This window comes from Clinocottus analis, unplaced genomic scaffold, assembly GCF_023055335.1.
Source record: "Clinocottus analis isolate CAN_PGR_092001 unplaced genomic scaffold, fCliAna1.0.p SCAF_3, whole genome shotgun sequence".
NCBI classification, from domain to species: domain Eukaryota; kingdom Metazoa; phylum Chordata; class Actinopteri; order Perciformes; family Cottidae; genus Clinocottus; species Clinocottus analis.
In genome coordinates this window covers 21,950,227-21,973,408 of record NW_027176042.1, presented here as the reverse complement: position 1 = coordinate 21,973,408, position 23,182 = coordinate 21,950,227, and the positions used below count along the sequence as shown (strand labels likewise).

At 46.0% G+C, this 23,182-nt stretch overlaps 2 protein-coding genes across 5 annotated transcripts in view; both read left to right on the top strand.

Moving 5' to 3' along the window:
- si:dkey-49n23.1 (semaphorin-3D) overlaps nucleotides 1–10,508 on the top strand; it is a 31,482-nt gene extending 20,974 nt beyond the window's left edge. Inside the window, exons 3-18 of the mRNA XM_068593963.1 lie at nucleotides 2,995–3,149; nucleotides 3,730–3,792; nucleotides 4,291–4,410; nucleotides 4,516–4,603; nucleotides 4,971–5,096; nucleotides 5,191–5,333; nucleotides 5,615–5,729; nucleotides 6,499–6,568; nucleotides 6,701–6,845; nucleotides 6,974–7,196; nucleotides 7,304–7,392; nucleotides 7,613–7,654; nucleotides 7,804–7,961; nucleotides 8,287–8,351; nucleotides 8,821–8,954; nucleotides 9,059–10,508. Coding sequence (XP_068450064.1) covers nucleotides 2,995–3,149; nucleotides 3,730–3,792; nucleotides 4,291–4,410; nucleotides 4,516–4,603; nucleotides 4,971–5,096; nucleotides 5,191–5,333; nucleotides 5,615–5,729; nucleotides 6,499–6,568; nucleotides 6,701–6,845; nucleotides 6,974–7,196; nucleotides 7,304–7,392; nucleotides 7,613–7,654; nucleotides 7,804–7,961; nucleotides 8,287–8,351; nucleotides 8,821–8,954; nucleotides 9,059–9,550 — 2,228 coding nt within the window. The 3' untranslated portion in view covers nucleotides 9,551–10,508. The remainder of the gene's footprint in view (nucleotides 1–2,994; nucleotides 3,150–3,729; nucleotides 3,793–4,290; nucleotides 4,411–4,515; nucleotides 4,604–4,970; nucleotides 5,097–5,190; nucleotides 5,334–5,614; nucleotides 5,730–6,498; nucleotides 6,569–6,700; nucleotides 6,846–6,973; nucleotides 7,197–7,303; nucleotides 7,393–7,612; nucleotides 7,655–7,803; nucleotides 7,962–8,286; nucleotides 8,352–8,820; nucleotides 8,955–9,058) is intronic.
- Nucleotides 10,509–11,271: 763 nt separating this feature from the next.
- smpd4 (sphingomyelin phosphodiesterase 4) lies at nucleotides 11,272–22,615 on the top strand. 4 transcript variants are annotated; one of them, XM_068593958.1, is made up of 20 exons: nucleotides 11,274–11,406; nucleotides 11,517–11,566; nucleotides 11,655–11,741; nucleotides 12,234–12,370; nucleotides 12,853–12,928; nucleotides 13,119–13,227; nucleotides 13,496–13,548; nucleotides 13,620–13,771; nucleotides 14,246–14,378; nucleotides 14,497–14,568; nucleotides 16,348–16,437; nucleotides 17,885–18,027; nucleotides 18,160–18,250; nucleotides 18,746–18,843; nucleotides 18,933–19,096; nucleotides 19,850–20,055; nucleotides 20,330–20,563; nucleotides 21,329–21,460; nucleotides 21,551–21,679; nucleotides 22,078–22,615. In XM_068593958.1, the coding sequence occupies exons 2-20, from the start codon at nucleotides 11,528–11,530 to the stop codon at nucleotides 22,399–22,401; spliced, it is 2,469 nt and encodes an 822-aa protein (XP_068450059.1). In that variant the 5' UTR covers nucleotides 11,274–11,406; nucleotides 11,517–11,527; the 3' UTR covers nucleotides 22,402–22,615. The 4 variants fall into 4 exon arrangements, with proteins under 4 accessions (XP_068450060.1, XP_068450062.1, XP_068450061.1 ...); XM_068593959.1 differs by having other exon boundaries at nucleotides 11,272–11,566; nucleotides 14,497–14,562; XM_068593961.1 differs by lacking the exon at nucleotides 16,348–16,437 and having other exon boundaries at nucleotides 11,272–11,566; nucleotides 14,497–14,562.
- The last annotated feature ends 567 nt before the right edge of the window (nucleotides 22,616–23,182 follow it).

The following is a 23,182-nucleotide window of genomic DNA, read 5'->3' as shown; positions in this document are numbered from 1 at the left end:
AAACATCAAAGTAAAGTCAAGAAGGAAAATGATCATCTAATTAAAATAGTAATAAATAAACTCGTGGAACATCTCAAAGCTGCTGGGTGGTGGTTGACTTAAACCCCAAATGCGTGTGGGAACATTTTAATGGCTTCATTAAAGCTGAAACAGATGAGAGATCACATAAATAACTGAGATGTTCTTTTCGTAAACATTTAACTGTGAAGGTGAACAAAGAAAGACACGATACATGTTCTCAGACTTTGGCTGCTCTTCTGATTGGACCGTGATCAGAGGTGCTTCCTTCAAGTCTCCTGCACTGATCAGATGTGTGTGTGTGCGTGCGTGTGTGTGTGTGCGTGCGTGTGAGCGTGCGTGCGTGTGTAAACCAAGAGACATAAAATTACCAAATATGGATTGGGTTTCTCAGACCTTTTTGCATGGAAGCAGCATTTTGCAGCACTGCTGTAATCCACCGTGAATAGTTCCTTCAGGCCGGTTTTAAGGATTGTCGTTCTTCCTTTGTTGCTCCTTAGTTGTTTGTTATTCCTTGTTTGTTGTCCCTTGTTTGTTGTTCCTTGGTCGTTGTTTCTTGGCACTGTTCCTTGTTTGTTTCTTGGCGTTGGTCCTTGTTTGTTGTGTCTTGGCATTATCCCTTGTTTGTTGTTTCTTGGCATTGCCCCTTGTTTGTTGTGTCTTGGCATTATCCCTTGTTTGTTGTTTCTTGGCATTGTCCCTTGTTTGTTGTTTCTTGGCATTGTCCCTTGTTTGTTGTGTCTTGGCATTGGCCCTTGTTTGTTGTTTCTTGGCATTGTCCCTTGTTTGTTGTGTCTTGGCATTATCCCTTGTTTGTTGTTTCTTGGCATTGTCCCTTGTTTGTTGTTTCTTGGCATTGTCCCTTGTTTGTTGTGTCTTGGCATTGTCCCTTGTTTGTTGTTTCTTGGCATTGTCCCTTGTTTGTTGTGTCTTGGCATTATCCCTTGTTTGTTGTGTCTTGGCATTGTCCCTTGTTTGTTGTTTCTTGGCATTGTTCCTTGGTCGTTGTGTCTTGGCATTGTCCCTTGCTTGTTGTTTCTTGGCATTGTCCCTTGTTTGTTGTTTGTTGTTTCTTGGTCTTGTTCTTTGGTTGTTATTCCTTGTTTGTTGTCCCTTGTTTGTTGTTTCTTGGCCTTGTTCCTTGGTGTTGTCCCTTGGCTCATGCTACACACTTCTACCATGATTCATGGAAATTGAGCCTAAAGTTGTTTAGTTATCCTGACAAACAAATAAACAAACAAAACCGAATACATAACTTCCTTAGTGGAGGTAAAAATATGTCCAACAGATGTTTGTACGCCACAATGCAGTGAAATGTAGTTAGAATAAAGGAACAAAATAAATAGTTTTTCAACTATTTAGCACGCTGCTAGCACATGGAATCACACATGTAGAGAATATTATACTTCACCGAGTCCCAGACATTTATAAATCACTCACACAAAAAAATAATTTGTTAAGCTCCATGTAGCTCCTTAGTTTCAATAAAAAGTTTAAGTTATGTTTTGTTTTAGCTGCAAAACTCATCATGAGGATGAATTACTCATCACTTTAATGTAGTTTTTCTTCCAATACTTCACTCCCTGCAGTCAGGATGGACTTTCACAAACTTTTAACACATTTTCCGGAGGACTGCTGGCTTTAAAACGTGGGAGGTTATCCAAGTTATCAAGGAAACTAATGGAGAGCTTCAGGGCGGAGAAAAATGATAAATCTGAGCGTCCAACGGTTGAGTGTGACGTACGGCCTCGTGGTTTCCTCTCCTCTCCAGTATTTCATGTGAGCCGCCCCCCTCGGGGAGAAATCTGTGAGACGTCTCCTGCTGACTTTCCTTTCATCGTGGGGTCTACCTCCCTTGATGAAGTGCAGCGGCGCCATAACATAAAACCCCTGCTCGCTTTTATTGTGTCCAGCTCTGTGGAGAGAGCGATCCCGCATCTGTTCTCCTCTCGCTGTACTTTCATCGTCACGCTGGTCTGAAATTATGAAGAAGAAATGTTTTATGTCATCTTTTTTGCAGAAGGCCAGCAAGCGTTTTTTTTGTGTGCATTTTCTGCAACACCAAAAAATTGTTGTTTCTTGCCGTTGTTCCTTGGTCGTTGTTCCTTGGCGTTGTTCCTTGGCGTTGTTCCTTGGCGTTATTTCTGGCATTGTTCCTTGGTCGTTATTTCTAGGCGTTGTTCCTTGGCGTTGTTCCTTGGCGTTATTTCTGGCGTTGTTCCTTGGTCGTCATTTCTAGGCGTTATTTCTAGGCGTTGTTCCTTGGCGTTGTTCCTTGGCGTTATTTCTGGCGTTGTTCCTTGGCGTTGTTCCTTGGTCGTTGTTCCTTGGTCGTTGTTCCTTGCCGTTGTTTCTTGGCGTTGTTCCTCGGCGTTGTTTCTTGGCGTTGTTCCTTGGTTGTTATTTCTTGGCGTTGTTCCTTGGCGTTGTTCCTTGGTTGTTATTTCTTGGCGTTGTTTCTTGGCGTTGTTCCTTGGCGTTGTTCCTTGGCGTTGTTCCTTAGTTGCCGTACTTCCTTGGCTCATGCTAAATCCTTCTATCAAGTTTCATGGAAATCAAGTCTGAAGTTGTTTAGTTATCCTGCTGACAAACAAATCAACACAATAATCCTTTGTGCTCCAATCAACTGTTTAATGTTCACTTGACCAACTTGTTCGGTTGAGAAATATTCAGTCATATTTAGCAGGTTTTCTGATATGAACCGGTAATAAATCAGTATATATTTCTCCAGCTCGGTAAGGAATGTAAATCATTATCTTCACGTGTCATTAATTCACATTTAACGCCACGTTGGTCATGTTATGAGGCAACGACACCTCTAATGTTGCGTTCAACATAATTCCTAGAAAGTGACATTACATGGAAAAAGAGGAACTTAAGTTTGAAGCCAGATGTTAGAAGTTAAAGTTCCTCTCCTGCTCTGGAGAAGAAGACGATGAACTTTAACTCTTCACCTCGGCGTCTCGTCCCGCTCAGATCTGAGGAACAGCTCGGCGGTCTTCTGGGGGGGCGGAGTCAGCGGCGGATACGAGGCCTTGCTATTGGACGAGGATCAAGGGTGGCTGTTGGTGGGAGGGAAGGACCACATCTACCTGCTGAAGCCAGATCGCTTGGACCTGCCCACGCACACGGTGAACCACCAGAACGCTTAGAACCATCAGCACCATCAGAACCCTTACAACCATCAGGACCATTAGAACCATCAGAACCATCAGAACCATTAGCACCATTAGAACCAACAGCACCTTCAGAACCCTTAGAACCATCAGAACCATTAGAACCATCAGAACCCTCAGAACCATCAACACAATCAGAACCATTAGAACCATCAGAACCCTTAGAACCTTCAGAACCATCAGAACCCTTAGAACCATCAGAACCATTAGCACCATTAGAACCATCAGCACCATTAGAACCCTTAGAACCATCAGAACCCTGAGAACCACCAGAACCATTAGAACCATAAGAACCATTAGAACTATCAGAACCCTTAGAACCATCAGAACCATGAGAACCCCACGTACCATCAGAACCACCAGAACCCTTGGAACCATCAGAACCCTCAGCACCATCAGAACCATTAGAAACATTAAACCCCTTATAACCATCAGAACCCTTAGAACCACCACAACCATTAGAACCATCAGAACCTCTAAAACCATCAGAACCCGCCCAGCATTCCCACCTGACATGTTTTCTTTGCCCTTCCAGATCCACTGGCCCGCTGCCAGAGAACACGTGGAGCGCTGCAGCCTGGCAGGAAAGAGTCTGGAGGTGAAGAAACAGACCAGAAGCATCCTTAAAGGGACAGTGTGCCTTCCTTAAAGGAACAGTGTACCTTCCTTAAAGGGACAGTGTGCCTTCCTTAAAGGGACAGTGTGCCTTCCTTAAAGGAACAGTGTGCCTTCCTTAAAGGGACAGTGTGTTACATGCACCTGTTGTCGTTCCTTAAAAGGGACAGTGTGTGACATACATGTGTAGTCCTTGTGTGCTTCCTCTTCCTCTTAGTGTGTGTCTCCTCTTCCTCTCAGTGTGTGTGTTTCCTCTTCCTCCCAGTGTGTGTCTCCTCTTCCTCTCAGTGTGTGTGCCTCTTCTTCCTCCCAATGTGTGTCTCCTTTTCCTCTCAGTGTGTGTGTCTCCTCTTCCTCTCAGTGTGTGTGTCTCCTCTTCCTCTCAGTGTGTGTCTCCTCTTCCTCTCAGTGTGTGTCTCCTCTTCCTCTCAATGTGTGTGTCTCCTCTTCCTCTCAGTGTGTGTCTCCTCTTCCTCTCCAGACGGATTGCGCCAACTTTGTGCGTCTGCTGCAGCCGTTCAATAAGACCCATGTGTACGCCTGTGGGACCGGCGCCTTCCACCCTCAGTGCACGTACGTGCACCTGGGGCCCAGAGTGCAGGTACTCATGTGTTCTTCATCTTCATCTTCGTCTTCACTTCCTGTTCCTTCCAGGTGTTGTTGTCTTTCTAGGAAACTATATAAAACTCTCTCTCTCTCTCTCCAGGAGCCGGTGTTCATGATGTCTCACACGGAGTCCGGCAGAGGGAAATGTCCCTTTAGTCCCAGAGAACCGTTCACTGCTCTACTGACTGGTACACACACACACACACACACACACACACACACACACACACACACACACACACACACTGCCGTGTGTGTGTCCGTCATGAAGCACATCGTGCTTTAGTCTTCATGTTTTGTGTCATAATGATATGAATAATTATAGAAATGAGGATCTGGTCGTTTTGTTGTTGTTTATTTGTTTACTTCCATTAGCTTGTAAATATTTACAGCTTTACTTGAGACCGTTTGGAAGAAAAGAAGTTTGTGGAATGAAGCCAGAGGAAATGAGGAAAGTTTTCACTTTAATGAAAGCACTGTCTGTCTCTCTCTCTCTCTTCTTTTATCTATTTACTTTCTCTATTCCCTCCCTCCCTCTCTCTCCCTTCCTCTCAGATGGAGATCTGTATGCAGGGACCTCCGTAGACTTCATGGGGGTGAACGCAGCGTTCTTTCGTACTCGTGTGCAGAGCAGCAGTCACCATCACATCCGCACTGAAGACGACCACAACTGGCTCCACGGTGAGTCACCCGTCTCACCTCATTTCACCCGTTTCATCTCATCTCACCTGTCTCACCCGTCTCACCCCGTCTCCCCCTCCTCCTCCTCCCTCAGAGCCGGTCTTCGTGGGCTCCTTCTCCATCCCCGACACTCACAGTCCGGACGACGATAAGCTCTACTTCTTCTTCAGGGAGCGGGCGGCCGAGGCCGGCCAGTGGGACAAGCGGGTCTACAGCCGCGTGGCCCGAGTCTGCAAGGTAGGAGACGGGACCCAAACCTGTGACCTGCTGGTAGGAGACGGGACTCGAACCCGCGACCTGCTGGCAGGGGATGGGACTCGAACCCCTGACTTGCTAGAAGCAACGAGACCTCGGAGTGTCCTCACTGAAATGTAGCCATCATCCTGCGGCTTTAGTTCACCTCCTCTCTCCTCCTCAACTCTCCTCTCTCCCCTCTCTCCTCCTCAACTCTCCTCTCTCCCCTCTCATCTCCTCTCTCCTCCTCAACTCTCCCCTCTCCTCCTCTCTCCTCTCTCCAGAATGACGTAGGAGGGAGGAGGAGTCTGATAAACCGATGGACCACCTTCCTCAAAGCCAGACTTGTGTGTTCTGTTCCCGGCCCGTCTGGAGTCGACACGCAGTTTGATGAGCTCGGTAACATTTCCCTCCTTTTCCTTCCTTCGTTCCCTCCTTTTTCTTCCTTCCTGCCTCTTCTTCCCTCCTTGTTTCCTAACTCACTTTGACTTTATGATCCTGACGTTTTATTCTGACTTCATTGTCCTCTTCCACAACTTTGAAACTGTCCTCCCTGAAAAAAAAACAGTCCTTGAGATTTGTTTTATATGTGACCCAAAGTTCAGGTGCTGGTCAAAGATAACTCAGAGGTTCCTTACGGTGGTGGTGGATGCAGAGTGATGCCATCCAGAGAAACAATATCAGCAGAAAATTGATTTCTGAGGTGTTCTGGGCCGAGTAAAATAACTTCAGTCTTGTCAGAATTCAGCAGCAGGAAGTTGCAGGTCATCCATGTTTTTATGTCTTTAAGACACGCCTGAAGTTTAGCAACCTGGTGGATTTCATCTGGCTTGATGGACAGATATAGTTGAGTGTCATCGGCATAGCAGTGAAAGTTAATGGAGTGTTTTCTAATATTATTGCCTCAAGGAAGCATATATAAGGTGAATAAAATGGGTCCAAGCACAGAACCTTGTGGAACTCCATAATGAACGTTGCTGATGGTCATGGTCGACGGTGTCGAATGCAGCACTAAGGTCTAACAAGACCAGAACAGAGACAAGTCCTTTATCAGCACTAAGGTCAAACAAGACCAGACCAGAGACAAGTCCTTTATCCGAAGGGAGCACGGAGCAGTTATTAAATAGTAATGAGGACTCTCTCTCTCTTATGTCTATTTCTCTTCTAGAGGACGTCTTTGTTCTGGAGACCAAGGACCCTCAGAACCCGATAGTCTACGGCGTCTTCACTACGTCCAGGTGAGACCAGGTGACCCGGTTTCAGGTGAACCCGCTATCAGCGGTTAGGATCCGGGCCAGGTTGTCCTTCTGCTGGTGAATCAACCACGACGTCATAGTTGGTTCTTCATCCTCTTCATCTTCCTCCCCCAGCTCTGTGTTTACGGGTTCGGCCGTGTGCGTGTTCTCGATGGCGTCCATCCGAGCTGCTTTCAACGGACCGTTTGCCCACAAGGAAGGTCCCGACCACCGCTGGGTGGAGTACAAGGGTCGCATCCCTTACCCGAGACCCGGCACCGTGAGTTCACCACCTAAATAATCCTCTCTCCAGCAGACAGGCTCCCGAAGAGCAGAACAAACGTAATGAAGCCGAGAGAAGTCCTCTGGGAGGCCTCAACATGGGTGTGTGTGCTCTCGTCCCCTCAGTGTCCCAGTGAGACGTACGACGCCCTCCACAAGTCCACCAGGGACTTCCCCGACGAGGTGGTGCTCTTCATGCGGCAGCACCAGCTCATGTGGGAGCCCGTGCTGCCGCTGGGCGGCCGGCCCGTCCTGACCCGGGTCAACACGCCCGACACTCTGAAGAGGCTGGTGGTGGACCGCGTGGAGGCTGAAGACGGCCCCTACGATGTCCTGCACCTGGGCACAGGTGAGGAGGGTCTCAGTGGGGTCGGGACGCAATCTATTATCAAACGATAGTCAGGGTTAGACAACAAAACCAGGGTCCTAGTGTGTTTGTGTGTGTGTGTGTCCCAGATGACGGAAAGGTGCTGAAGGTGGTCTCTGTGGTCAGAGACGGCCGGGACCCGGAGGAGCTCCTTCTGGAGGAGCTGACCGTCTTCCAGGTGAGATCATGAAGGTTTAGGGACCTGAACCCTCTGGGGTCTCATCAGGGGTTCAGAACCCTCTGGGGTCTCATCAGAGGTTCAGGCCTAAAAGGCCTAAAACATACAACACCCCTCACATCAAAAGGTTGTGTGAAAGTGTCATAAATATTGTTCTGGATTAAACTAAACCAATAAAAACGGACAAAGCAGTTTCTAAATTCAGACATTTGTCCTGCAGAGTCCAACTCCCATCCTGAGCATGGAGCTGTCCACCAAGAGAGTAGGTCTACCTGTCTGTCTGTCTCATGTTCATATTCAGTAACCAGTCAAACTGATGTGATGTAAAAGGGTTTATGTGACATGAGTGTTATGTTATATAATGTTATGACTTCATAACATTGACGGTGAATGAACGTCTGTCTTCCACAGCAACAGCTGTACGTGTCCAGTGAGCTGGGCCTGGTCCAGCTGGGCCTCCAGAGGTGTGAGCTGTACGGGTCAGACTGTGCCGAGTGCTGCCTGGCCCGAGACCCCTACTGCTCCTGGGACGGGCAGACCTGCTCCAGATACTTTCCCACCAGCAAGAGGTGCTGATGTGCATGAATATACAGGAAATGTACATATGAATAACCATAGCGGCCAATATGAATCAGGACAGAAAACAAATCCAGTCTTTTGTGTTTTTAAGCCACGTTAACAGTTCTCTGGTTGTATAGAAGTCTATGCTTCATCTGTTAAAGCTGCATTCTGTCTCCTGAACATCATGGGGCGACTCCTGTGGTTGTATAGAAGTCTATATAAATGACTCTTCTTCTCTCTTAATGTATGAGTTTATGTTTCAATCTCTAGTTTAACATAACAATGTGGCAATGTAGTGTAACAATGTAGCCTGTGTGTCTGTGTGTGTGTCAGGCGGGCGCGCAGACAGGATGTGAAGCACGGGGACCCCTGGAGTCAGTGCCCGATCACAGAGTACAGTAAGGACTGATGCTGAATAACTGTAAAATATGTTTAAATACCATTCAGTGTGTGTTTCAAGTGTGATTGGCGTCTGACATTTACAACATAATGTTGTGTGTTGTGTTTTTAACACAATAACTGAGACAAGGATTCATTATTTTAACTGAACCACGACCAAGTTTTCATATTTTGTTTTTGCAAAAATACTCAGTTACTGTTCCTGAACCCAGATAATGCAAAACAAATAATAAAGCGTACATTACCGACTATAAACAGTGAACCCCGTGAGGTTTCTGTTCTGCAGGGGGACGCGTGGCGCTCTCTAGTGGCGGCACCAAGTCACTGCAGGCTTCTCTGCAGTGACTTGGTACTGAATAGAGAATCTGATTTCACATAAATTTTCCCACTAATTGTCTTAGTTTGTATCTATAAATGTCTACATCTCTATATCTATACATACCATACTGATGTGCCGTGCCCCACCAGGCCCCTCCTCCGTGGCGGTGCAGGTGGTGTTTGGCGTGGAGGGGAACTCCAGCTTCCTGGAATGCTCCGCTCGCTCTCCGCAGGCGGAGCTCCGCTGGACGGCACGACGCGGTGAGAGCGAGACGCCCACAGAGGTGAGCCATAAACTAATGTTTCATAACTAATCACCTCCATGAACTAATGTTTAACACTCTACTCTATAAGGGGCCCCTCACCTGTCTGTCTCCCTCTCTGTCAGCTCCTTCAGAGCGATGGCCGCTGCCTCCACATGAAGCGAGGGTTACTGGTTCAGCGCCTGGAGGCGACGGACTCGGGCCTCTACACCTGCGCTAGCCACGATCACTCCTACCGCCAGGTGCTGGCCCGGTACCGGGTCCACGTCATCCCCAACCACAGCCTCCTCCAGCAGGACGTCATCCCCAACCACAGCCTCCTCCAGCAGGACCTGGCCCTCAACCAGCCGGGCCCCCAGGTCCTCGGGAGGACTGCCGGGTTCCTCGGCCAGTCGCCGGGTCGTGGGAACTCCTGGCCGCTGCGGACGCTCCTCCCGAAGAGCTACAAGGAGCTGCAGCTGGCCGCCGCGCCCGGCGGCCTTAGCGCGGACGAGTACTGCGAGCAGCTGTGGTACCGCGAGAAGCGGCGGCAGCAGAAGCTGCGCACCCTGAAGCTGAGGCAGGAGAGCAGGAAGGCTCGGGTGAGGAGGAACAACCCGCCCGAGGCTTGGCTCTAGTCAGCCGAGACCGCCGAGGGACGACGGATCCAGAACCAGGAGTGCTCTCCGGTCCAGAATACTGCCAGCGATGTGCGCCATTAAAAACAAAAACCAACAAAGTCCTCGTCCGGAAGATTTTGCCTTTTAAACGCAACGATCTTCCGGGCGGAGGTAATTTTTTTATCTCTGAATTTATTATATTAGAAACAGTTGGCATCATGACACAGAATCAAAGAGACATTATGGGTAATATAATAACATAAATGTGTATTATCTGGACAACGAGGAGAAACGGCGAAAAAGGGAAGCGATGCATCTGATCGTATGTCATTTTATTAACTGTCAAGCGAACGCTTTTTAAATTTTTTAACCTGTTTTGCTTTCTGACGGGAGCTGAAGCCATTATTTAAACTCTCTGCAAACACACCAGACTCCATTCACAAAAACAGGATTTAACCTCTCGGCACACAGTAGCTGCTGGTCGTCTGCTGCTGTGGTCAGTTAGTTAGTTTGTGTTAATGAGTGACTTTGGTGTGTTGAAGGGTTGCTGCAGGTTTACCAAAGTCACTCAATAGCATGAACTGACTAACCAATGGAGGCAGCGGTACACCAGCAGCTCCTGCTGTCGGCTTAAATCACTGTTTTTCTCAATGGAATCTGGTGTGTTTGAAGAGAGCGAATATTGCCTCTATGTCCAAACTAGAAGCCTCCACCAGTGCAGTAATACTGCGTTAATAACGCATTATTAATACTGCTGTAATACACTGATTGTGGATTAGTATCTCGTACAAACATCACAACTAAACATAGTACTTGTAGTGTGAGAGAGACGAGTGAGCTGCAGGAGGAAACAATGTACTTTTACTTTATTCTGACGAATTTACAAATACCCGCACTTCCACAGTCCTTTTTCTTTCCAAAACATATACTTAGACCTGGATATAAATGGACGTATCAGGATCTCACGCACAATGCAGACACAAATATGTAAACTATATATATATATATATATATATATATATATATATATATATATATATATATTAATGACAGGACAGAGAAGTGTTGCCCGATGTACTGCAACACATTTAACTGTTACACATGTATTTATGTTGGTTCTGTACTTCAGACATTCAGATTGAACAGAGGTGGAAACACACAGGAAATGGACCTTGCTTGAAACTACATAATATAATATTAATAATAGTTATTATTCACATCCCTGCGAATCAAAGAACTCTAGTTTTGATAGTTTTCTTTCTTTGTTTTCAACATTCAGTCTTTCCTCAGTGCTTATATGAAAACTTGTTTTGACTTTGAGATCAAGAAATTAATTGTTCTTTATGTGAATAAGACACAACATGTTGTTAAATAAAACATATTTTTACATCTTACATCTATTACAGATCTGTTTTCATCCCTACAGAGTGTTGATGCATAACTACCAGGCTTATGATGAATGCATTAACGTGCAAATCACATTACACTTTAACCTACAACAGCGTCAGACAGTATAATTACATTGTATAATGTATTATTATCTTATATCCCTGCAATAGATGTAGCCATAGAATATACTTTTTAAATATTGCTTTGTATCTTGTATATTATTGATGGAAATGGATGTAGTGGTTAATATTTATTTTATTGATTATTTATTTCAAACCGGAACCTCTCCATAGTTGTAGGAGCAGAGTCATTCCGCAGGGGGCGGTGTTGCGCAACAACGTGAGTAAACACCACCAAAGAAGACGTCACAGACTGGACCGTTTGAAACTACTGACGGCGGTTGATGAAAGTAGTGAGTGTCGATAGTTGCAGTCGCTGGAGGAGGACGATAGGAGCTCACGCGGACGTTTAAGCTTCCTCAAAGTGTTTGTGATACACACATATTGTCAATTTAAGTCCGTTAGCTCCGTTAGCTCTCGAACAAAGTAATGCTAAGCTAAGCTAGCTGCTATATCTCAGTGTTTACACCCTCCAGTTGGATCCAACATGGCGGCGCCGACGCTACAGCAGCCCAGTTTCCTGCTGGTGAGTCTCTCCTCACGTGTTCTGCTCTGTGGTTTTCCTCCGCTGCTCTGTGGTTCTCCTCACCGTGGTTCTGGTTCTCCGTCTGCAGGCCAACCTCAAGGCGGAGTCCTGCACCAAGCCGCTGCAGCAGCGCTGCCAGGACCTGGTGAAGATCATCGAGGAGTACCCGTCAAAGGTACCGGTACCGTCCACGGTCTCTCTCCGGCCGTGACGTCACTGGAGGGACTCATGACGCGTTTTTTCCCCCAGTAGAATCATGTCTTTATTTCTTTTTGATTTCTAATATCTTTCTTATTTATTTTGAAACTGTTATTGTTTTTATTTTGTATATTTGTATTTTTGTTTATAATTTTATTTTGAAGTAGCACGGATTTTACATATGAGACACAAACAATAATAATATATAATAATATCAGAAAGGCAAAATGCTCAATAAATACAACAAAACAGTAAAGCGTAATTTAGGAAATTTAGGAAAAATGCATCTTTTTTCTAATCTCTTTTATAAAAAATATTTTAAAATGTATTATTTGAAATTAATACATTTTTTGTATATATATTTTTTTTAAATGTAAGAATTACATTTTAATATTTTTTTTATTAAGAATAATTTTTATGTTTAACTGGAATACTCCCTGACCTGGTGTGTTCACATGGTTCTGTGTAGGAGCTGCACGTGGTGTTCCCCTGGCTGGTGGAGAGCGTGTTCGGCAGCTTGGACGGCAGCATCGCCGGCTGGAACCTGCGGCTGCTGCACTCGCGGTGCCACGAGTACAACATTGTGCTGGAGTTCCTGAACCCCAGGTAGCCGCTTCGCTTCCCTCCCCTCGGGTTTAGACCATGAGCCCAGTTCCTGTCAGACCCCACGGCCTTCAGGGAGGGCGGATAAAAAACACAGGCACAAACACCAATAACCAGGGTTCCTACGGTCATGGATAACTGTATAAGTCCTGTAAATGTGTTATATTCATGTGTTCATGATGACATTTACACTGAGTTTGAAATAATGAATATGCTTTTAAAAGAAAGAGGCACAGAATATAAGCAGGCATACATACAGGCATCTATTTAAATGTTTAATAGATGGGTCTTAATGTTCAGGGTCACGTGTCAGGAGCCTCAAGCGGATGCACCAGTCATTTTCAAAATGAAACATCTCTTAGACCTTGATTATCAATCCAATCTGTTTTCCATCTGTCTGTGCGGCTCGGTACCGCAAGAGGAGTCACTCACTCTGCTCTCTCTCTCTTTCTCTCTCTCTCTATCTCTCTCTGTGTGTCCTCCAGCGGGCCAATGATGAAGCTTGTCTACAAGCTTCAAGCAGAAGAGTACAAATATGAAATACCTGTCAATTATCTCCCGGTAAGAACATTTCTCTACTACTCCACCTCCATGAGTTCCTCTCTCTCTCTCTCTCTCTCTCTCTCTCTCTCTCTCTCTACCTCCCTGAGTTCAGCTGTGAATCATCAGATGTCTCTCTTGATTAAATATCCTGTGTTTTTGAGTTGAAGCGCCTCCTCATTGTCCTTCCTATCCCCTGTGTGTCCTGCAGGGTCCCGTGAAGGCCTGCATCCAGGGGGGCGTCCTCCCAGAATGCCCTCTGTTCCACAACAAGTTGCAGTTCCCTCTCACCGGTCTGCTGACGCTGAACCTGGCTCTCAGTATCCTTTCCAACGCAATCTGTGGTCTCAAGAGAGGAATAGCACTCTGTAAACACTAAACACAGGGTTCATACTGTCATTGAAAACCTGGAAAAGTCATGGAAGTTTGGTTAAAAGTCATGTTATTGGTGAAGCTGCAACCTTATTTGTGGTTGCTTGTAATCAATCCGAAACCATAAATCCAGGAGGGTGTTTTCTGACCCGTTAGTTTTAATAAATCGTTCCAGCTGCAGCAACTTCCACGTCTTTGTTCCTTAATGCTCTGCAGACCCTTTCGAGTTCTTCATGTTCAACTTCGCCTCCTGTCTCGTCACGCCCAAGGTGAGTTTGGCGTCTCGTAGAATGTTGAGCGTCCGGTAAGTCTGTCTTAACCACGAGAATGTTGTTTCCAGAGCTACCCGCAGGGCCACCACGGGAGCGTCGCCGACAGCGCCTACTTTGTGCTCGTGGACGCTTACCTGAAGTACTTCCTGCCGAGTGAAGGGAGCGTTCCTCCTTCACCTTTCTCTGACTCCAAATGCTCGGTCACTGCACCTTCGCCCAGGTATCTAGAAGAGCAATAATTATAATAAGAGTCGTGTCGGTTTTCAGGAAAAAGATGTGAAGATTAGAAGGTTTTTATGGTGCTGCATTCAAACAAACCCTTTGCCTCAAGATTAGAGACCTGTCAATCACCTTAAAGCCCTGCCCTTAAAGCGCCCCGTGATTTATGGTCTGTTTGACACTAAATTACCATAATTTACTAAATGAACATCATGCTATATTGAAGAAGACTTGAAACTAGAGATTGAGACAAACTCATATTTACAATGTTTACTGAGGGAATACATCAAGAGAGAAGTTGAGTCATTTATATAGACTTCTATACAACCAGAGGAGTCGCCTCCTGGTGGTCAGGAGAGAATGCAGCTTTAACACATGAAGCATAGACTTCTATACAACCAGAGGAGTCGCCCCCTGGTGGTCAGGGGAGAGAATGCATCATTTTCATAATTCCTTCCTGTTTTAACTTCAACAGATCTTCCAGCGTGTCTTTTGCTGGTTATGGCGTTCACAGCCCAAGTCTCCTCAAACATCACATATTCCATCAGCCGTCAGTGAACGCCGATCCAGCCGCCCAGGAGATCTGGAGGTCTGAAACACTGCTCCAGGTAAGAGGTTGAAATGTTGTAAAAATGTTTTTGATGTCATGAAAACGCATTGTATATGTTTTAATAGAGCTGTAGTGTTAAACTGTGTGTTTTGTATTTGTGTGTGTGTATTGTTCAGATGTTTGTGGAGATCTGGCTCCATCACTACTCCTTAGAGATGTATCAGAAGCTGCAGTCACCTCAGGTAAAGGTAAGATAAATATCACACCCACCACTTCCCGCACTGCAGCATCGCCTTGAGGGTACTGAAGGTTCACCCTCAGGAGTGAGATAAACTGAAGGTTCACCCTCAAGAGTAAGACGTATTGAAGGTTCACCCTCAAGAGTGAGACGTACTGAAGGTTCACCCTTAAACGGCACATTCAACAAAATGTTTTTCTGCGTGCTGCATGGGTGAAAGAGACTCAGCTGACCTGAAGTCTGTTCTGGAGTTGTTTGTTGACGTCTACACTTCATAGTTTATGAGTTTTAACTGCTGCGTTCAGTCACCCAGCTTGTGTTCCCCGTTGTAGTGCTTTTGCTTCCCTTCACATCCTTTTGCATGTTGGTGTGTCCGTATCACCAGGTGTGTGTGTGTGTGTGTGTGCGTGTGTGTGTGTGTGTGTGTGTCATCATGAAGCCACAACGCGGTGAAAGTTTCTGGATGCACGCGTCTATTCGGATCCCCGTCAACCACCTGTGTTGTTGTTGTTGTTGTTGTGACCTGTGAAACTACAAACATCAGCGGCTCCAAAGAGGGCGGGACGTTCCCCATTTCACACAGTAAAACAGAGATAAAATAAAGAGGCGTGATTCTTTAAAGCGACTTTAAATCTAAAATACGAGCACTTCAGAACTTTTGCAGCACATTAAATAAAAGCAGAGATTCAGTTTTCTGTCATGTTTGTGTAGATTTGACTAAATCAGCCTCAGTGAGACTTCAGCTGGTGTTTGTTCTGTTCTGTTCACCACACCTAAGGATGAAAAATGCTCTTTTCATCTGGAGCTTAAGGGGCCGTCTTCAAAATCTTCATTGCTGCTCAGGAAAGCATGCTGACCAATCACGGCCTCCTAAACCCACCAGCTGCTGATCTGAATGCTAACCCGTCAGCGTGCGTTGAGTCGTTGTGTTCAGTGTCTGTGACGAGTGAACCGAAACTGCAAGATTTCAAGTGAGAGACGTCACAGTTTTATATTTAACTGAAGGGTCTAACGGTGCGACACGTTAACGAGGTCACTGGACCACGAGACGCGGATTCTCACACATTCATCCTTCTCACTACAAAATCTTACAGTTTTTGAGTTCACTATGTTAATAACTTTAAAAATTAGGTCCCCATGTGACCCCTCAGAACTCATGTGACCGCCTCAGTCCCCATGTGACCCCTCAGTCCCCATGTGATGCTGCGTTCACAACAAAAGCGTTGCGAATTTGACGCGTGAGTAGATTAAGTAGCAAAGTCAATGCACAGACGCAAATTTAAGGAGCGCTGATAGCGGCCATGATTCAGACGCTGTTGCGGGACTACGGATAATATTATGAACCCAGACACCATGGAGACACCCATAAAGCAGAACTAGTGGTTATTTCCATGGTGGATGGAGGAAACGGTGACCAGACAAGAGTAACGCGTTTGGTGTGAACGCAGTCTTACCCCCCCATTCCCCGTGTGACCCCCCCTCGTTCCCTTGTAACCCCGTCTGCAGCCGAGGCCCCGCCCCTCCCTCGCCCTGCAGCAGTCTCAGCGTTGTGTTCCACAGTCAACATCTCTTTTGTGTTTGTCCCCCCTCTTGTTCTCTGCTTCCTTTTTTTTTTTTTTCCTCCTGAACATTTTTCGGACAATTGTCTTTGTCTGGTTGCACTTTCCCTTTTTTCTTCTGTTCTCATGTGTACCTTCCTCCCGCCACCTTTCCTTCCTTCCTTTCTCCTATTTTCACCCCCCCTTCCTCCTCACCCTCCTCTCCCTCCTGGTGGTAACGGGTGAAACAGCTGGCGCTGCTGCAGTACCGCCTCAGCATGTCCAGCACGCCGTGCCAACCCTCCGCCCCACCAGGCTCTGGGACCCTCCACACCTACCAAGTACTTTTACCTTTTCATTCACCTGCGGCCCTCTGGGGCCCCCTGGAGGTAAACCTCCGTCAGTTAGTCAACGGGTACTTCTCTGGTGCTGACTGCCACGATGAGACCGCCACCCTCCGTCACCTGATGCTGCCAGATATTAGATGCTAGTCACATTATGGCAAGACAATCCAGCTTTGCACCACTTTTTTTACCTTTTAGGTCTGTGACCATGTCTCCTTTTTACATGAGACTCTAAAATGTGTTATGGTTGAAAGAGGGCTGCTATCACTCTTTTCTTTATGGATGCACCGAACCAATACCGATATCTGACGTCGTTAATAATATTAATTCTAGGTCACGCGTCTACAGCAGGCTGGTAAGAGGGAGAAACCTTCTCTCTCACTACGTCAAAAAGTTTAAAAATACACTCTGCAAAAACTATATTTTCACCCCGAAGTATAACACGACCTTCTGGTTCATATAAGCGGCGTCCAGTCAGACGTCAGAGAAGTACCCTCGACAGGAAATGCAGTCCTGGAATGAAGCTTTGTGATCTAATATCTTTAAGCATTGTGTTTACTAGTTTGTATGTTCGTTCACTTGCTGTGTGTGTGTGTGTGTGTGTGTGTGTGTGTGGTGTTGTTGTTTTTAAATGCATGCTGTTTACACTAAGTGCTGTGCTTTGTGGCTTGTACGTGGGGGATAAAAGTTTCTTTCTATCGACACGTTTGCAGTACAGCAAAAGATTCTCCATCGTGAACCATCTTTATCTACATGCTGGACATCCCATCATTAGATCATTGCATATATTGTTTTTGTTCATTCCTTAATTCGCATTTACACATTTACTGGTTTGCTTTGCATTATGGGAAATCTTTTTTTTAAAGCAGCTTTGCAGCTAACGGAGCGCTGAGGTCTCCCTGAGTGTCATTTATCTAAGTGTAATTTGGTCCTTGCATTTTAATAAATCATGGTAGTTTTGAAGTCATCAGTCCAGTTATAGTCCAATGTCAAATCTTTGACTTACATCAAAGACTTGTACTTGGAAAAATAATGATCATATTATTTTTGATGAATTCAAAGTTTTTTTTTGGTCCCAGACGTTGTCATCCTAGTAAAAAGTTTCCAGCTAAAGAGGAAACTCTTCTTCTAAATAGTAAACACCTCCAGAATGTAAAGAGATCCGACCTGATGTTGGACAAACAAACCATTCCTCGGCGTGAGACCTCTGGACTACGGATAATTTAAAAACAACGAATGGAGCGCTGATGCTTTGGTGATAGCTTGGCTGCTTTTGCGCCAAGGGCTGTGCTCTGATTGGCTGCTTTTTGGACCGAGGGCTACGCTCTGATTGGCTGCTTTTTGGACCGAGGGCTACGCTCTGATTGGCTGCTTGTTGGACCGAGGGCTGCGCTCCGATTGGCCGCCTGTCTGTGCAGCCCAACGTGACCGCTTGTCTCCCCAGGATCCCTTCAGCCCGACGGAGGAGCACGTCCTGGTGGTGCGCCTCCTGGTCAAGCATCTGCACGCCTTCTCCAACAGCCTGAAGCCCGAGACGCTGACCGCCTCGCCCTCGGCCCACAGCAGTCCGCTGGAGGAGCTCAAGAGGTCAGTCACCCTGTGGACACGGGGTCACGACCCATAGTTACTGTCTTCCCTTTGACTTGAACACTCCTGGATGTTGATGTGTTCCTGCCCGTAAACGAGTGTTGACTGTAAACGTGCCCCTCTCACTTTCAGGGTGGTGGTGCAGCGCTTCGTGCAGCAGAAGCTCTACCTGTTTCTGCAGCATTGCTTCGGCCACTGGCCCCTGGACGCCTCCTTCAGAGCGGTGGGTCTCAAACCAACATCCATGTCGACTATCTTTCTGCATTCATTGTTTTTCACTTGGATCTGATGAGTACAAAAGTTTGGTTTCTATATTACGGTCATTTAGAGTCAGACCAAAAAGCAGGGTACAGGGTTTATGGAAAACCTGGAAAAGTCATGGGATTTAAAAGTGGTCATTTCCAGGCCTTTGAAATTCTCATTGTTAGTTTACATTTTCTCACTTTTTCATGTTCACACCCAGATTTCTAAATGTTTGCTCATGAAAATGTAGTTAAAAGTCATGAACATTTGGTTTAAGTCATGGTAATGTATTGGTCAGAATGTGTGTGAACCCTGAGGGTACGCTTTAGGGGCGGGGCTACAAGGTGATTGACTGGTCTCTACCAGCAACATATACTCTCTACATCACTCCTCCTTAGTCCATAAATGGTCCCTTCCTGTTCTCTGGTTGCAAAAGAACAAGAACTCTGTTTTGTTTTGTCGTCTTTGTGTTCAGGTGCTGGAGACGTGGCTGAGCTACATCCAGCCGTGGAGATACACGGGGGAGCCCGCCGGCTCCCAGCCGGACCAGAACAGAACCGTGCCGGACAAGTGGTGAGCTCTGAGTTCTGTCTCCTGGCTTTATAATACCGGCGTCATACGCAACGTAACCTCCGGTCCGCGTCTCCTCGCCTCTTCGACAGGGAGCCGTTTGTTCAGGAGAACCTGCTGATGTTCACCAAGCTCTTCCTGGTGCTGCTAAACCGGGCCGTGAGGACGGATCTGGTGAATGCCAAGAACGCCCTAATGGTCTTCAGAGTGGCCAAAGTGTTCGCTCAGCCCAACCTCGCCGACATGATCCAGAAGGGTGAGTACGGGAACAAACGTTTTGTTGATTTTGTTGAAGAAAACTCTGTTGATTCAAATGTCTCCTGTGTTCCTAAGAACACAGGAGACTCTTTACGTTCCTTAAATTGTTTCATTAATCTTTGGGGAGGTTTGTTTAATGATTTGAGTTTAAATTTTTTTGTGTATTTGTGTAGTCTTGAATTACAACTCCGGCTTCAGCCTTGTGTGGCTGAAATGAGTACAACAACAACAAACTAACAAACTGGTACAAAGTTTGTCCCTCACTTGTTTCACAGAAGAAAAAATATTAAAGAAACTTAGTAAAGTTAATTGTTGTAAAACTTTTTCACTTGTTGATAAGTCATGAACATAAGAGAGAAAAAACTATTTGGACCTGAATTTGCCTTTTCTCACTTGAATTTCTTAAAAGTCTTTAACCCTTTTCATGGAAAAGTTATGGAAATTTGGTTAAATATCATCGGAATTTGTTTTAAAGTCATGGAAATTGGGTTAAAATGTATGGAAATCCAGTGGTCAAAATGTGTAAAAACATTCACGACTGTGGAAACTTGGTTAACATCAGCGTAATATAAACAATAATTAAGACAACTTAATGCTGAAAGGACTTTTGATCTGTTCTGTTGGTCATGAAACTGAAACTGACCGTTTATAAACCAACCAACAACACGACACCAGCAGATTAATAATCCGTATGAAGCTAATCCAGACAGATGAACAACAGCGTCCAGCTAACCAGAGCCTCTCCCAGCAGGAGAGCAGCTGTTCCTGGAGCCGGAGCACGTCCTGCACCACCGGCAGCCCCGCGGCTACCTGACGCCAAGCCAAGGCGGCAGCTTCCTGTCCTCGCGGCAGCGGGCGGTGACCGACATGGCGTTCCGGGTGAAGAGCCACGTGTACGCCCTAGAGGGCCAGGACTGCCAGTACAAGCAGATGTTCGGCACCGAGCTCAGAGGGGCGGTGAGCGCCTCTTGATCTACTTCCTGGTTCTGGAGACTCAAAGCTTGTTTTTACATAGAAATTTGGTTAAAAGTCACGGAAAATTTGGTTAAAAGTTACGGAAAAGTCATGGCAATTTGATGAAAAGTTATGGAAATTTGGTTAAAAGTCATGGTAATTAGTTTAAAGTCATTGAGATTTCATAATGTGTATGAACCCTGTGGCCGTAAACCTGGTTCAACGTCTCTGACTGTTTCATCGGTTATTCGTCGGTCATCTCTGTGGTTGTCTTCAGGTCATGAAGCTGATCCAGATCATCGCACAAGCCAGACAGACGGCCAAAAGGATCTCGGATCACTCCAGCGAGGCGGCGGCCGGCGGCTCCCTCTTGTCCTGGTTCGGGATGGGCTCCCCGGACCTCAACCGCAACGCGTTCCCCGGGGCCGAGCACGAGGAGAGCGGCGAGTGCCTGAAGAAGACCCACGAGTTCCTGGACAAGGCTCTGGAGAACCTGTGCCAAATATTCAAGGTGAGGGATCAGGAGCCGGGTTACAGGGTTCTTACGGTCATGGAAAACCTGGAACAGTCCTGTAAATGTGTTATATTCATACGTTCATGACGTTCATTTACACTGAATTTGAAATAATGAATATGCTTTTAAAAGAAAGAGGCTCAAAATATGAGCATACATACAGGCATCTATATAAATGTTTATTCTTTTAATCAAACAATTGACTCTTCCATTTCTGTCATTTAATGTTTACTGTATGCTTTGAATCCTCGTTAGTTTAAATACTACATTTTATCACGTTTTACTGTCTACACACAGATTTCCCACAATGTTTGCTCATGGATATTTGGCTAAAAGTCCTGAAAATTTGGTTAAAAGTTCTGGAAATGTGTTTTAAAGTCAAAGAAATTTGTTTTAAAGTCCTGGGAATTTTGTGAAAGGTCATGTACATGTGATTATAGGTCATGTACATGTGATTATAGGTCATGTACATGTGATTATAGGTCATGTACATTTGGTCATAGGTCATATACATTTGGTTATAGGTCATGTACATGTGGTTATAGGTTATGTACATTTGGTTATAGGGCATGTGCGTGTGGTTATAGGTCATGTACATGTGGTTATAGGTCATGTACATGTGGTTATGTGCATGTGTTTATAGGTCATGTGTGTGTGGTCATAGGTCATGTACATGTGGTTTTAGGTCATGTAAGTCCACTGGTCAACATGTATGACCCCTGCGTGTAGAACCTGGCTAACGTGTCGTCTTGTGTGTCTCAGCTGAACCCGGGCCAGCTAGCCCAGCTGCTGTCCGGCCTCAACTCCTCTCAGGACCACGGGCCTGGCAGGCTGCTGCCAGACTGCATCATGGGAGAGAACGGGCCGGTTCTGACCGACCTGGGCCGCCAGCAGGTAGGGGTTCTAACCACCGGGGAGGAGGGACAGAGGGAGGGCATGTGTTGGAGGGAGAGGCTAAGAGTGTGTGTCTGTTTGTGTGTATAGATCATAAGTGGACTGAGGAGGTTTGACATCCAGTACCAAGGCGACCCGGAGCTTCAGCCAATCAGGAGCTACGAGAACGCTCTGCTGGTCCGCCTCTTCTACAGGATCTCCTCTCTGCTCAATGAGAGGGTGAGTGATGAACACATGTTTTACATATTTAACTGTTTACATTCTCTTCCCCTCCTTTCATTTTTCCTCTCTCCTCCTCCCTTCCTCTCCTCTCTTACTCTCGTCTCTTCCTTTCCTCCCTTCATCTCCTCTCTTCCTATCCTCTCTTCTATTTCACTCCTCTCTTCTTTTCTTCGTCTCCTCCCCTCTCTTTCTCTCCTCTCTTCCTCATGACGTCATAGTTTTCGTGAGTTAAGAGTTTAATGTTTGAACAGAATATAATTAAAGTAAACAGATGATTTGAGGAGATTTTAAATGTTTGATGACATCACAATCTTCATCTCAGTGATGCGTTTAAGGACCGTTGGCATGAAGTCAGCAGCAGTCTGTGAGCTAACGGGCGCTCGTGTCTCCCACAGTTCGGCGGGCACATGCACGCGCTGTGCTCTCGTCCGGACCTCCTGGGTCGTCTCGGTCGTCACTACTTGTCGGACCCTGACTCGCCTGCGGGGAACCAGCCGGCACTGCAGAGCCCGACACTGCCGTCCCGCCGCCGCCGCCGACCGCGGCTCAGCCTGCGGCCGCTGGCAAGCTACCGGCTGCTGCTGATGCTGCTGCTCGGCTACGCGATCGGCGCCGTGCTGGCCTTAGGCCCCGCCTCCACCACGCTGTTCATCCTCACCGGGTCCGTCCTGTACGGACTCCTCGCGGCGCTGATCGGAGACAAGATGAAGACGCACTAATGAAGACTCACAACACTAACAGTTCACAGCGGGAACACGTCTGTTACCGGCACCGCTGCTTCATCTGCATGAGGATCAGGAGGGTTTTCGGTTTATTGGGATTCCAGAGAACACGTCAAAGCCTCGTGACTCAACAACCACCTGTCTGAATATTCATGATGTTAATTACCCATGACATCAAAAATTAATGACATTAAATGTGCCATAAAGTGAAGACGTTGAAGACTTTCAAATTTTTTTTAGAAGCTTACACATGAAAATATTTTTGTGTCTGTTACTTTTATCGATGGCTTCAAATTATTAATCGATCCTCAAAATGTTTGAGGATAACTTCTTCTGTCACCTTAATGATCACATGACCCCTGGTGGGTCCTGCCCCCTATTCTTTCTTTATTTTCCGTCAATAACCCTGTAAATATTGGCAGAGCTGCAGCGTCTGATAACAGGACTTAACATTCAGTGTTATAAAAGTGACGCTTCTTTGTCCCAAAGACTCAATAAACCGCTTGCACTTGTTTGTAATAACTGGTCTCATAACTTTGTAACTAAAATGTTTCAGAAGAGATGGAAACAAACCAAAGTACTGCTTGTCTCTTCTTTAGAGACGGAGCTCCTCTTGTGACCGTCGAATAGGTTCTGATGCTTTGGTGTAAATGAAGCGCAGCATCAGGATGTAAATGAGTTAAAAACATTTCACTGATCAATACTTTAACTACTGATCATCCTTCAATCCAGTTATTGTTATTGAACGTTTATAAAAAGGTAGTAAAACAACTAAATA